This window comes from Erinaceus europaeus, chromosome 20, assembly GCF_950295315.1.
Source record: "Erinaceus europaeus chromosome 20, mEriEur2.1, whole genome shotgun sequence".
NCBI classification, from domain to species: Eukaryota; Metazoa; Chordata; class Mammalia; order Eulipotyphla; family Erinaceidae; genus Erinaceus; species Erinaceus europaeus.
Window position 1 is genome coordinate 5,110,635 of NC_080181.1, and position 15,362 is coordinate 5,125,996.

At 40.0% G+C, this 15,362-nt stretch overlaps 1 protein-coding gene across 4 annotated transcripts in view; it reads right to left on the reverse strand.

The window, feature by feature from the left end:
• Positions 1-589: 589 nt before the first annotated feature.
• TRPC6 (transient receptor potential cation channel subfamily C member 6) overlaps positions 590-15,362 on the reverse strand; it is a 75,309-nt gene continuing 60,536 nt past the window's right edge. The window contains exons 8-15 of one of the 4 annotated variants that reach the window (XM_060179716.1): positions 14,048-14,243; positions 13,310-13,513; positions 10,074-10,148; positions 2,691-2,777; positions 2,365-2,448; positions 1,457-1,532; positions 804-956; positions 590-726 (exon numbers count right to left, since the gene is read on the reverse strand). In XM_060179716.1, coding sequence (XP_060035699.1) covers positions 805-956; positions 1,457-1,532; positions 2,365-2,448; positions 2,691-2,777; positions 10,074-10,148; positions 13,310-13,513; positions 14,048-14,243 — 874 coding nt within the window. In that variant the 3' untranslated portion in view covers positions 590-726; position 804. Of the gene's footprint in view, positions 957-1,456; positions 1,533-2,364; positions 2,449-2,690; positions 2,778-10,073; positions 10,149-13,309; positions 13,514-14,047; positions 14,244-15,362 lie in introns of all 4 variants that reach the window. The other 3 variants (XM_060179719.1, XM_007520721.3, XM_060179718.1) reach the window with 3 other exon arrangements.

Genomic DNA, 15,362 nt, shown 5'->3' on the forward strand with positions numbered 1-15,362 from the left:
AAAAGGCCGCCCGAAGCAGCACATTCGTAGTGCCAGCACCGAGCTCCAGCCACGGGAGGCACAGAAAGAAAGGAAGGAAGGAAGGAAGGAAGGAAGGAAGGAAGGAAGGAAGGAAGGAAGGAAGGAAGGAAGAAAGGAGTTTCAAAGTGTCTCTGCTGACTGCCAGAGGAACCAGGACAAGCGCTCAGTGCATGTGGGCACATGCTGATATGCATCCACACACAGTGGAATCACGTTCCTAGACTTCAGTGATGGAAGTGCATTTTCACCATTTTGGTGTGTTTTCAAAGGGATGAATCCGACAGGTTTTGGGGAAAGGGTTTCATTTTGCATAGACATTATCTGTCAGTCATCTTCTGAAGGGGTGCTGGGTGAGCTGCTGAACAGCATTCTCTAAGTAACCAGGCTATTTTCCTCTAGACCTCATGATCAGAAGATATCAGTGGGGGCCCCTGGGGCTGTCCCGAGGTGACTGAAGTGACAGAATGGAGCTTCGTCCCTGTCAGCTGAGACAGTCCCCAGGCAGACACCACATACATCACCACAATAATTCCAACCAAGAAAGCGGCTTATGAAAGAAGCACCAAACAATGGGGCACCATTTTTATCATAACCTATAGAACAATAGGATTTAATCACCAACCATTTAAACATTGGGGTCTGGATAGTATAATGACTCACTTCATCTCTGAAATGTTTCTTCTCTAAAGGATAGTCACACAGTCACTTTAAAAAAATAAGTCAGAAAAATAATATGGCTTCAACTGGACAAATAAATATGAATTTTTAAAGGAAGTCTTTACATTATCTATTGCTTTCCTCTTGATTTTTCTCCACTGATAATTTCTCTCCAAGTTTTCTAATCAGTTCCGCTAGGTCTTCAGAGTTCTGAGTTTTTTCTTCTAGAAGTTCATAGCGGAGACTTGAGATGTCCTGCTTAATTTCCTTCAGTTCCCCTTTGAAAAACAAAGAGTGATAAGAAATCAACTATGAATGAAAATACAGAGAAACTAGTGACTCTCAGGTCAACTGGAATCCATCCTAATTCCACATACATCTGTATTTCAGATTCTTTCAAAGTAGCTTCCTAAGGGAACACTTTCTGTTTTCTCAGCTAAGTTGATGGCAAATGTTCCAGGGGTCTGGGCAACAGCTGCTCATTTTTCCCAACCACTTTACTCCTTCAAGCCTCCTTGTCAACCCCCCCCCCCACACACACACACACACACACGAGCAATAAATAGTTGCTTATGTTCCATTAGCAAGTAACATCTGGTCTGACTGTGGGCATGTAGTCAGTATCCTCATCATTCGATGGTAGAGATCTTGCTTCTCTTCTCCTTGGAGCCCATCTTCCTGTGGTCCTCCCTCCAGCTCTCCTTCAGCACCATGTCCTCCCAACCCCCATGTCTTTGGCTCTCACTCAAGGGACAACTTGTCCTGGTACTCAACTTACCTTCGTTCACTTCATCACTCTCCTTATCTACCTGGGCTTTTAGTACATATCTTTTAATGAGCCTCTTCATTATTTTCTAGACAGAGAAAGGAGAAAAACATATTCACATATGTTTTATGTTTATAGAAAATCTCTCACTTGGGTTAAGTCTCTCAATCTCTGCCACCTTTTGAACAGATGGCTCCCAAGTAATTAATAGGATTTTCCAGACAGAGAATGTATATTGGGTCCAGATTTTTCCCCAAAAGTCTATCATCACCTAGGATAGTGTCTCAAATTTTAATTCTTGAGGAAAAAAAAAAAAGCTTGAGAAGACATTGATTTCTGCTGTCCACTGCTCTTTGGGAAGCATTCGAGCAGGACCCAGCTCTCAGGTAGGCAGGGACCAGAGTCAGCGTAACTGCACGTGGCAATTCATGAGTGTGCCTGCTCTCAGCTCCCCACTGTTTGCCAACAAATGCAGCCATTTGGATTTTTCTAATTTGATTGCGATACAGAAACAGCTGCTTTTGATGGGGTGAATTTTCTCTTAAGTTCACTGAGTCAACATTTATGGAGTCACTACCATGTGGCATGCACTTTAGAACTCAATAGTTCATCTCCATTTAAAGAGACATATAGTTTGAGATTCTAAATATTACATCCAACTGGTGCTACCATTTCTTTTTAAAATCATTTAAAATATTTTTATTCATTTATTATTGGATATTGAGAAAATAAGAGGAGAGGGAGAGGTAGAGAGACAAAGAGACACATCCAGCCCTGCTTCACCACTTGTGAAGCTTACCCCCTGCAGATGGGGACCAGGGGCTTGAACCTGGGTCCTGCACAATGAAAATGTGAGCGCTTAACCAGGTGTGCCTGGCCTCTTGTGTTATTGTGGTTTTTTTTTTAAGTTAAATATTTACCTGGTACTGTCTTGGAGGATTATTAAAACTATTTAGTTGGAAATCCTCTGAGCTTCTTATACTTGATTGTTTGCTCTGCCCAAGCTGTAATTAAAAAAATAATAATCATTAGAATTTTATTTTTATTTGTCTTTTAAATAATTTGAGATTATTTAGTTGCATATATTAATTGTCAAATACATATATAACCTACATATAGTGCCATTTTAGCTTGGTTTTCTTCTTACTCTTTGAATTTGTCTTTGTAGACAAATCTTTGCCATTGTAAGTAGGTTTTTGTCTCTCCTGGCTATTCAAAGTTGTCTGAGTGCCTTAGACCTTGTTACCTCACATTGTGGTGAGATTGTGCTTTGACTTTCCCACAGGTGATCTCTGCCGTCCTTGAAGAAGGAGCCACAGGCCAGTCTGAACAACTACAACGAATCACACCATGACGAACTAGTGAAGCACTTGCAGAAAAATCGGGGTAAGACTTTGTTGTGGGGCAGAATTTAGATGCCAGAAAAGCACAAAGTAAACACTTTGAACTTTAGGAATTGTAAATAGCGCTTCTCAACAATATATTTACCTGAACAGGGTAGTAACAATAGCAACGACACAAAAGGAAATAAAGCCAGGTCATGGTTCACTAGTCGAGTGCAAAGTATCCACAGTTTCAAGCCCCCAGTCTCAACCTGCAGAGGGAAGCTTCATAATAGGTGAAGGAGTGCTGCAGGAGTCTCTCTCTCTTCTCTTTTATCTCCCCCTTCCCTGTCAGTTTCTCTGTGTCTCTATCCAAAACAAATACATTTAAAAACTCAAATAATCTGTAGGAAAGAGAGCTAATATACATATGAATGTGCTATGAGGGAGATTTAAAACTATCTAAGGTGCTTCTTGAATGAGAAGTTATTTCTATGAAGCTATAGGTAGGAGAACCTGAGCAAAACAGAGCAGTTCCAGCTTTGTGTGCTCGGACATACACCTGCTTTCTAGAGGAGAGCCGCTACTTAATATTTTCCATTGATATCTAAGTTGTTATCAGTGAACCTCAACAAGAATCAGTTACCATTCTTGACTCAATCCCAGTGTTGTGGTGCTTTTTATGGCCATGTGCTGAGTTAAAACAGTCAACCAGATTAACTGAAAAGAGGTGACTTAGATTGTCAAAAGAGAATGTTGGACAGGATAAAGGGTGAGAAATTGTACCCATGTGACAACAACTGTCTTATAAATCACTACTTCCCAGTAAAACAATGAAGAAAAAAAACATGAAAACTGAAGTCTGCTGTCATAAGTTAGTTGTGGAACTTGAGACAAGATATCGAATCTTATATAATATCTTCTGAGAATTAAGGTAGTTCTCTAGTTTACTTCTCTAATCCTTCAACTCCTGCTGATTTATGAATAAATCTGGTAAATGAATGCACACTTCAACAACTGTAATCATAACATTTTTAAATAATATAATTAACTAATTTATAATACAATTGCTTCTGGATTTCAAGTTATCATTAAAATACATTAAGTTAAAATTCAGTTAACTAGGGGGCCGGTGGTGATGCACCTGCTAAGGACATATACACCATGCACAAGGTCCTGGGTTCAAGTCCCCATCTATGGGGGACGCTTGGATAGTGGTGAATCAGGTCTGTAGGTCTCTCTCCCTCTTTCCCTCACTATTACCCCCTCCCCTCTCAATTTCTTTCTGTCCTGTGTCCTATTTCTATAAAGTAGAAAGGAAGGAAGGGAGGGAGGGAGGGAGGAAAAGAGAAGAAAGGAAGGGAGAGCGTGGGGGAGGGAGGAAAGGAGAAGGAAGGGAGGGAGGGAGGGAGGGAGGGATAGATGGATGGAAGGGAGAGAGTGGGGGGAGGGAGGAAAGGAGAAGGAAGGAAGGAAAGAAGAAAAGGAGGAAAGAAGGAAAGAAAATAAATGGAAAACATGGCTGCTGGGAGTGGTAATAAAAGAAAAATTAAATGACTAATTAATATATGACTAAATAGTTATAAACTCACATGGAGAGTTTTTGTGTTTTGTTTTGTTTTTTGAAACTTAGTAATTTGTGTAAAGAAGCATTGTTACCACTTGGTGGCAGAAACATCTAATATATAATTGTTTCCATGTACAGCTACTAAAATAGACTAGCAAGTTATGTCACACTCTTTGTACATACAAGAAAATTGAATTTGCAATAATGATTAAGACTTAAGGATTTGGATATCTATAGATCTCTTGACCTATATAAAATAGATAGCTGTGGAAAGCGGTTTGTTTTGGGGTATCACAGACTCGAGAAGGACTAGGTAAGTTCCTGGTGAAAAGACAAAATTTAAAAAAAATCATTGCATTGTAAATATATTTACTAACCCACCCAAGACCAGCTTTTAGCTCTACTAAGGACTGGCAATATGGACTAGTGTGGTCTTTGAACTGAAGTAAATCTGTTTAAAATTAAAGAAAAAAAAAAAGGTAAATGTAACTCTGTGACTCGACTGAACCACTGCCTATTCCTTTTTTATATACCTTGGTCTCATTTCCTGCATTCTTTTTGGGTTACCTTCCCAAATTTTGGTAGTTTATTGGCATTTCTCATCTTGCAGCTTTGTTATAGAGTTAGAGTGAGCGACATAATGCAGCTTGTTTGTTATTCATGTGTGAGGATGATAAGGCAGCTCATTTGAGAGGGTACCTGCTTTGTTATGTGCACAACCTAGGTTTGAGCCTGGCCACCACAGCACTGAGGAAAGAAGCTTCTGTGATGTAGTGACATTTTCTCGTTCTGTCTGTCTCTGTCTGAAAAAAAAAAAGTTGGCACAGAGCATCGAAGCCCTGGTGGCAACAGTAACAATAGTCTTTGAAATTTATGATTTTGTTGGGCAGAGCAACGATAGTTCTAGAAGTTTCCTGTCTCAACTAGCATGTGACCTGAAGCTAGGAACAATGTAATACACTAGAACGGCTAAAGCAAGGGTTGCAGGTATGGCATGAAGCAGGTGGTATAGTATTCAGTATTTGTAAAATTTCATTTTGCTGTCAGGTGTATATTTCCATTCCAGTACTGTCACTTGAAATGAGTCCTTGGGCAAAACACTTCCCCTCTATTATCCTATCCTTGAATTCCTCATATAACATAAGGAAAGTAAAGATGCCTCCTAAAGCATTAAAAACACACGGTGTATAGAATTTGTAGTGTGGCATATAGTGTCTTATGAACGTGGGTAATTTATTATTGTGCAGAAGCATAAATGTCTATGTAGTTTTAAGTCAATCCCATCAATCACTAGTTTCAACCGAGTCCATGGGGAGGCATACTTTGATAACTGAATCCTTACTAAAATATAAATTTCCAGGCCCCACTGCCAAAGATCTTAACTGAAATAGATCTGAAGAGTGTTGTGAATCTGCACAAAACCCCCCAGAGAAGTGACCCCAGTGATAGTGACAAATTGGAGCCATGACTGTCGTATCAGATGGCTAAAAGGACAGCTTCTGATCAAATTAAAGGATATGGAGCTGATCTTAAGAAAATCTCCCCATCTTATCTGATGTGGAACAGACTGAAGATAGTAAAATAACACATCCACGTTCCACACTGTCCTGCTGACTAGGGAATAAAAATCCTAAATGCTGTGGCCGAGTGGTGGTGCACCTGATTGAGCGCACCTGTTACAATGCACAAGGACCCAGGTTCAGGCCCCCGGTCCCCACCTGCAGAGGGAAAGCTTCACAAGTGGTGAAGCAGTGCTACAGGTGCCTCTCTGTCTATCTCCCCCTTCCCTCTCAATTTTGGATGATCTCTATCAAACAAATAAAGATAATTGAAACATTTTTTTTAAAATCCTAAATGCTTATTCTGAGTGTTCTTCTAAAACCGAAAACTTGGTAGAGATCCATTCTAGAACTGAGCAAAGCAGCCGCCGAAGAGGTTATTTCTGTCATTTCAGGTTCACACCTGTAACACAGTATGGCAGAAAGCATCTAAATGTTTGCTTTCTTCTAGACTGGAAAAGTTAAAAGAGCTACTGTTAGCAGCCACCAAATCCAGGGGTCCTTCGCAGCTGGAGGACCCAATCAAAGAGAATAAGGAACTCTTCTTTGTTTCTCAAAGTATTTTGATATTGCTTATCCTACTGATAGCCCTGGTGTACCTGGAGCAGCATTTTAGCCTTCAAGGAGGCAGAGAGACATTCTAGTGAAACTGTCATTCTAGACACTTTTTTTTTTTCTGCCACCAGGCTTATCACTGGGGCTCAGTGCCTGCAGTACTCCTCCAAGCTAAGTGGACAATTTGTCTTTGTGTATTTTCCTTAGGTAGAGGATGAGAGGCAAGAGAGATAGAGAGGTAAAAGAGACAGCTCGGACAGGCACTGCAGCACTGTTCCATAGCTCATGAAGTCCCCGCCCCACCCACCCTCACACAAAAGCACTCCCATGTGGCAGCCCAGAGCTCTAAACCCAAGTCCTTGTACATAGGAATATGCATGTTCTCCTGGGTGAGCCACCAGCAGACATAGTTTCCTTAGACATAGTTTTTATGAAAAAGCATGATCAGAGGCCATGTGAGTGGGATAAGGAAAGGAGTCATGAGAGTTCTTCCTAAAATACAAACCAGAGACACACATATTCCAATAGGACTACATCTCAATAACAATAGACAAGTGATTGGAAATATAACCAGTTGCTTTAAAGAGGTTTTTTTTCCCCATTTGTATACTTAATGTATCAGATAAAACCAAGCAGTAGAAAATGTGCTGCAATTTTTGTTGGTCACCAGCTTCTATGGCAAAGGAAAAATGAAGTATGTACTAGTATTGATTTGGTTCCCCAAGAATCTTTAAATGCCAAGACAGGGGTATGCAATGAATTCAATTATGTCTATCAAAGCTAAGGAGAGTGCGAGCAAGGGAGGCAGCAAACGCCTCTGGACTATTCATCTAGTTCACCTGTGAAGCAGAGAGAGGGAAGAGGAGTGTCTGGAGGCCAGCTGGCCCACTCTGGGACTCCTGACACTGTCTCTTGTTGAGGGGAGCAAGGACCGCCACCATTAGCACTTACAAGAGTCTCTAGGGGCCCACATGTACATGGAGAGCCATGCTCTACAACTTGGGTTTACAGCGTGCTGCTCTCAAAGCTTTTGCTTTCATAAGGGATAAAACACAATGTGCTATTTAAAAGCATGAGGTGCTCAGGCCTGGTTTAAAACACAGAGAAAAGAGAGTTAACACACGAAGCCAAACAAATTGCTGAGCAGTCATGGACCCAAAGCTTGGAATAGTGGAGAGGAAGTGTTAGGGAGGTACTCGCTGCAAACTCTAGTGTACTTCTGCTTTCAGGTATATATTTTGCAGTAGTTTACGGATACGTGTGAACATATGCTCTCTCTCACAGAAACTGGTGTATATCTAGGTTTGGGGACTTTGTTAGGAGCTCCGCCTCCCCAGAGACCCACCCTACTAGGGAAAGAGAGAGGCAGACTGGGAGTATGGACTGACCAGTCAACGCCCATGTTCAGCGGGGAAGCAATTACAGAAGCCAGACCTTCTACCTTCTGCAACCCACAATGACCCTGGGTCCATGCTCCCAGAGGGATAGAGAATGGGAAAGCTATCAGGGGAGGGGGTGGGATATGGAGATTGGGTGGTGGGAATTGTGTGGAATTGTACCCCTCTTACCCTATGGTTTTGTTAATTAATCCTTTCTTAAATAAAAAATAAAAAAATAAAAAATAAATAAATAAATAAAAAATAAAACACAGAGAATGTATTTCTCAGATTTAAAATAAAACAAATTCCATCTGTCTGCATTTTTGAAGAACTAAGAAAATTACTTCATTTGAGGCCACCGGGGGTTGCTGTGTGTGAGTCCTGAGTTCTGCTCTCTCATTCTCAAGTTAAGTCTTTTAAAACTGATTTTGAGAGACACTGTAGCTTCTATTCTAATGTTAAAAAGAAGGCATTTTGATTCTACTTGAAATCTCTACCATTTGCTTATGAATTTATTACTAATAATGAATTTGCCACACTTTTAGCAGTCATTTTCTTATAGGGCAAGTATAAAATTCAGCTTACACTGACCTATTTTGGAAATGTATCAGGTTATTTATAAACAAGGATCCTTCTCTATAATAATTACTTGACATTTGTATTAGTGTCTGTAATTTACAAAGCACCAGATTTACTGTTTCCAAAAGTAAGTCTTGTGATCGGTGTTTCATTTGACCATTGGTGGCTTTTTGATGAGGTTATTGAGATCCAAAGAAATTAACTGAATTGCTAAAGGGGCAGAGATGAGGTGAGCCCTCCACTTTCTTAATATTTACTCTATTAATAATGTATCGAACTCTTAAGAGAATATTGCTATTTTGTTGTGGGCAGTAACATACTCAGCCTAAAAAACGAAAGAGACTAGCCCTAGCCCATGGCATTTGTATTCCAAGAGTGGGGTGGGGAAGGGGAGGGACTGTAATATAGTTCTGACCCATCAACTGTCAGTGTTTAATGAGGTAACTTGGGAGGCATATCTGTAACTTGTAGCTTTTCTTTTCTTTTGCTCTTATTTTTTCATGCTTGAAAAGTAGGTGTAGAGGGGCCAGGTGGTAGCGCACCTGGTTAAGTGCACACACTACAGTGATTAAGGACACAGGTTCAAGCTCCTGGTCCTCACCTTCAGGGGGAAAGCTTCATGAGTGGTGAAGCAGGGCTGCAGGTGTCTCTCTGTCTCTCTTCTTCTCTATTTCCCCCTCCCCTCCTCAATTTCTCCCTGCCTCTCTCCAATAATAAATTAATAAAAAAATTTTAAATTTCTTTTTTATTTAAGAAAGGATAAATTAACAAAACCATAGGGTAGGAGGGGTACAACTCCACACAATTCCCACCATCCAATCTCCATATCCCACCCCCTCCCCCGATAGCTTTCCCATTCTCTATCCCTCTGGGAGCATGGGTCATTTTTTTAAAAGTAGGTATAGTGACTGGAGGTGAAACTTTCTTCTGTTACATAGATTCCAGAAGAATCCCCAACACACATTCCTTACAACAATCTCCTACTGCCTGAATGGACAGTTAAATCAATGAAGGGGAGACCACTGTCATGCTGAATGACTGTGACTTGGTTTTTATTATGTTAACTAAATGCAAGTCTACCTGATACATTGCTCTTCTAATTAGTTGGCTTATTCTTTCCCTGAGTGACAAGGCTTTATCACACCCTGAGAATGTACATGCTATAAGGACTCACATGTCTGCCTCATCACAGACTTACTGCTTCAAACTGGGACTCAGATGAGCCTCCAGGGCACACTGCTTGTTATGGCTAATACCAGCTACAATAGTCACTACACTAGTGTCCTTTCCAACAGGTTTTTGGTGACTGACAAAGAAGGAGGCTCTGTCAGACATGTGAATTCTCCCTTTTTACTGGTTATGTTAATCCCATCTCCAACAAGCCCCAAGGATTCCTCCATTACTGTAATGTTGCTTTTTCTACCTCACCTTTCCTCTATTTCATAACACATTAATAACCAAAACTATGCTGGATGTCTCTCTTAAAAACAGGCTGCTTCAATGCAGGCTTACCTCTCAATAACAGATTCTTTGAACATTGTCAAATATGTTAAAAATCTTTAATCTGCCTACTGCCTGCTTCTTGCAATTGCTTCTGAAAATTCACTTTTTTTTTTTCTGATAAGACTGACCACATCCATCACTTCACAGTTTCAAATATGGTCTTACCTGCTTTTTGTCCAAGGATAATCTTGATAAGTCTTCATGACTTCCCAGAATTTCAAATTTCTTTTCTTCATTTCTCTTTTAAAGATAGATAGCAAGATAAGTGCAGTTGCTAATTGTACATCTGGGGTTATAGAAATGAATTTTACTTTTTCTTTATCCAGTGTTGTAAAAGTCACCTGGTCTCATTTCTCTAGCAACTTTTAAGTGAGGCAGACAAAGTCTTACTGAGCTCTTCTCTAAATGCATAGACTTTCCCTCCTGATTCTGTGTTCTGATTATCTGCATATACGATATGCTTAGTGACATGAAATAGGAGGGAAATGTCATCCCCTCTACACACTGAGTTCTGTAAACTGTACATCTGGAAGATTTCCTATACAAAATGATCAAAGTGACAGCTCTATCTAAAGACGGAGGTTTTTTTTTTTTTTTTTGGTTTTGTTTTTGCTTCCAGGGTTATCACTGGGGCTCAGTGCCTGCACCATGAATCCACTGCTCCTGGAGGCTATTTTTTCCCATTTTGTTGTCATTATTGTATTGTTGCTGTTATTGCTGTTGTTGGCGTTGGACAGGACAGAGAGAAACAGAGGAGGGGAAGACAAAGGGGGAGAGAAAGATAAACACCTGCAGACCTGTTTCACTGTTTGCAAAGTGACCCCCCAGCAGGTGGGGAGCCAGGGGCTCGAACCAGGATCTTTAAGCCAGTTCTTGCACTTTATGCCACGTGCGCTTAACCTGCTGCGCTACCATCTGGCCCCTGAGGAATTCTTAAAGCACTTTTACATATCTGCCTGATTTGACTATCATGATGAAGATATCATTTTTATTTCCACATTACAGCTAAAGGAACAGCAGTTGGGGGGGTCACTACTCGAGAATCCCAGTAGCTAGTGGCAAGTGGAGCAGAGGTTAGAACATTTCCCATTTGTTCAGTGAGTGGCTTACAACTGCAAGGAAACCTTATAAACCATTTGATTCAATTGCTTACACAATGTAGAAAGACTTTCTATGAAGTCCTAACGTTTGTCACCCAACAGTGATTGATTACTTGAGTGATGGGAATTAGGCTACTTCCTGTGACAGCACACCACTGTGCTGGGCAGCTCCTGTGACAGTTTTCTTTCTGCACAGAATTAAAACCGAACACATTGCAGTTTTTTTACCCAGAGCCTCCCTTTCCTGCATTTGAAAGAATAGTAACTATCCTCCTCAAAGGGGGAATATCTAACTATACTCATCTCAATCACCTTTGACCCTCCTTCCTCAGATTTATCAGCTAGCTCCCACTCCATTTTTCTTGGAGGTCTTCGAGCTTTCTGAATCTGGAGGTCTAGTTTCTTCTTGAAGTTGTGGGAAATCATCAGCTAATATTTCCTCAGTATATTAATGAGGTCATTTTGTTATTCTTGCTGCTGAGTCTTGTGAGGTCTTTATATTATTTTGTTTACTAGTTCTTTGTCTGGCACGTGGCATGTAAAGATCTTCCACTCACTAGGGTGTCTTTCTGTTTCAGTGATATTTCCAGTGACTGTGCAGAAGCTTTATAGTTTGATGTTGTCCCACTGGTTAATTTTGCATTCCTTGCTGTTGGACTTGATTTTGAAAGGCACTTCTGAAGCAAACATAGCAGAGTGTTCTTTCAGTGTTTTCTTCTATATATTTCATAATTTCTGGTTGAACACCCAAGTTTTTGACCCATTTGGAGTTGACTTTTATATATGGTGACATGTTGTTAAATGCACACTAATTTATTTATGTTTATTGGGGGCAGACAGCATAATGGTTATGCAAAGAAACTCTCATGCCTGAGGCTCCAAAGTCCCATGTTCAAATCTCTGCATGATCAAAACATCAGAGCTGAGCAATACTCTGGTAAATAAAGAAATACATTTTATTTATTTATTTATTTATTTTGCCTCCAAGGCTATTGCTATGAATTCACTGTTCCTGGTAACTATGTTTTCCTTTTTCTTTTCCATTTTATTTTATAGGAGAGAGAGAGAATATGAGAAAGGACGAGGAGATAGAGAGGGAGAGGGGAAGATAAACACTACACCATTTATGAAGTGTCCCCCCTGCAGGTGGGGAGCAGGGGCACAGACCTGGATCCTTGTGCAGGTCCTTGCACTTAGTACTATGTGCACTTAACCGGTGTGCCACCGCCTGGCCCCATTAAATGCACATTTAAACCCGGTTTTCCCAGCACCATTTGTTGTGAAGATTTTTTTCTTCTTTCCATTTAATATGTTGGACCACTAGTCAAAAATTAGTTATCTGAATGTGTGGTCCTCATTTCTGAACTTCCAATTTTATTCCATTGGTCTATGTCTCTGTTTTTGTTCCAGTACCAGGGAGCTGTGATCACTGCTTTGAAGCCCATAGAGCTCTGATGAAGTACTGTCTTAGCCCAATGGTATAGATTTCCCCTGGCTGCTCTCAAGCGCCTACACTGCCACAGGGAATATAGGCTTTGTTGCCCCTTCCTCTAGGCAGGGCAGGCAACAGCAGCAGAGGCAGATGCATCCAGCTGGGTCCTGCTGGCGGCAGTGCTGAGAACTCTGATGGGTAGGTGGCTGCAGCAGCTGGAATGTGACTGTGTTGGGAAGCCAAGTAGCCAGTAGATTTTCACCTTTGATGTGAGAGTCTCTGTTTTTTTGGGCTTGGATTCTGGGCTTTTTTTTTTTCTTTTGTTGTTAGTTTATCTGAGATTCTATGCTCACTTTGCTGTGTATGTTGTAGCTTTTGTTGAAGCGGTGATGGTGGTAAAAGAAATCATAACTTTCAAGTTTGCAACCTTCCTGTGCAAGTGTCTCCGTCTTTCTTAAACTATTTACGTGCAAGTCGAGCCTTTCATATTGCATGCAAGCGACTGATTCCTGAACTTTTGTGCTGAAATGATTTAAGTGTCAGTCTGATTCCCCTACAGACCAGCTACTTATGCAGCTTTACCTAACTGAAGGTAAAGTGAACCACAAGGGTGAAGACGGGACCCACACTTGCCTTCCTGTTTAGTATTCACTGCAGATTAAGGGGCCCATGATCTCATTTCATAAGGTATACCTCATGAATCTTTCTTACATGGTTTAAGTAGTAAACATTCACTGTTTACTACATAAACATTCCTGATAATCAGAGGGCCATGGAGATGGACAGGCAGGGCCTTGTTTTGAAAGGGGTATGGAGCAGTGGGGATAACAGACATAGTGTTTACAATAATATCAAGCCAGGATGATTACCTTGTTCATCTCAGCATCCTCCTGGAGTCCCTTTTTATGACCTTGGAACAGCTCAGAAACCCACTTTTTGAGCCTCAGTAAGAGATAGAACAGGGACTTTGGACTTGGCACCAGGTTAAAGGGAACAGGAAGAGTTCTTCCTTCCTCAAAATAAGAAAACCAAAGCTTGGCCCTTGCAAATTTCCATTCCACATCAGCATCATCCTAGACAGAGACACAACAGTTCAGCCAGGAAGTAAATGAACAGAATTGCTTCTACCACTCTGAGGCAAGATGGGGGTCAAGAAACCTGCAAACACTGTGAGGCTCAAAACCCAGAGTCACTCCAAGATTGCTTCAAAATAAGTTCTCCTCAAACACTCTCTCCTAAATCTGTCTAAAATTATATCAGGCTAACAGGACAAGACACTAGAGACCCTGCATGCATTTATAAATACAAGGACAAATAAATGTGTATTTCCTACATTCTGAGAAACCCTATGAAAATTATCCATCCTTATTTTGTAACACTTCAATCATCATTAATTTGGGAAGGAGACCAAACTTCTAGAGTGAACATTTACACTATCACTCTAAATTGGAGGGTCTATTCTGAACATCACTAAAAAAAAAAAAGATTTAAGAATGGCAGTATTCATAAGCAGTAGCTTAACAAAATATAAATTCATACTACATAGTCTTTCTAAATCTTTTCCCCCAATAATAAGACTACATCTCTCAAATGCATAGAGACTATACCTCAATTTCCTGGAATGAACTGTTGATCATTGCAATTAGCATGTTTAGCAGAACAATGACCATTGTAACATTATAAACTCCATAAAGAACATAACCAATGTTTTCAATGAACTTGTGATTATTTTTGATGACCACTGACTTCACTTCAGAAAGTCCAAATATAGCCCAGAACAATGTCTTAAAGCTTTCTTCAACTCTGAGAGAAAACAGAAAGGGGACAATAAATGAATGTCAGCAGCAACATAGCAAAACTGAGATGATTTAGGACCTGATGAATCACTCCCTGGTATTCAGGAGAAAATTCTTTACTTTTCTGAATCTCAATTTTTTGCAAAATAGGTACAATATCTTTTTATTTCCAGGATTGGTGCAGTGATGATCTAATATCACGTATATGGGACAAATTAGCCAATAACGAACATAATTTGCATTAAGTAAATTGTATAACTTCATAACCACAAACACTAGCATTTGAATAATCCATAGCTTTGGTAATGGACTATTAAATATATTACTTAATAAAATAAAACAATTTGTTTAAAAAAATCAGCTTCTGCTAACTATGCTCTCACTCATATTCTAGAACCATATAATAGTATGTGTCAAGAAAAATATAACAATTTAAAACAGCCAGTGTTACCAAAATCAGTCACTCATATGACTTAGATAGGAATTTAGATCCTTTAGGCATAATTACTGATCAAAGTGAAGCCACTCTCTTAACAGAGTGATTTCATTTCTCCTTATAAGCTTCACTTTACAGGAACGTGGGTAAAAATAGGTCATGGATACTTTTCACTATGACACTGAAGACCTCTAACATTTGAATAATCTGTTCCACACAGACTTTGTCTAAGGCAAATGTAACTCTTTTGTAACAAACATCAGAACTCTTGTCACTACTGATAAATTGGATCATCCCAATAAGATTCAATCAACTGAATTAGGTAAACATCTCTTATCATAGCCAGAACTTAGAGTCTCTGGGGAACCCAGGAACGCAGCAGCTAAGAGTATGCATGCCAGGGGCAGTGGACAGGTGTCCATACACCCTGACTTTCCTATATACTAGCAAATGTACAGTGCTTAACAAGTTCACTTTTATGGACTTCAGTTTCCACTTTTATGAAGTAGAAATAATAAAACCATGCACGTGGAGAATCTATTGTAATACCTGACTCTAGAAACACTACTTGCTACAATATTTTCAAGTTATCCCAACTTATTTTATTTTTATTCATTTATTTTATGTTGTGGCGCTCAGACCTCGGCATGCCTAATTTCACCAAGTTGAGGTCAATCTCCTCATTCTTTT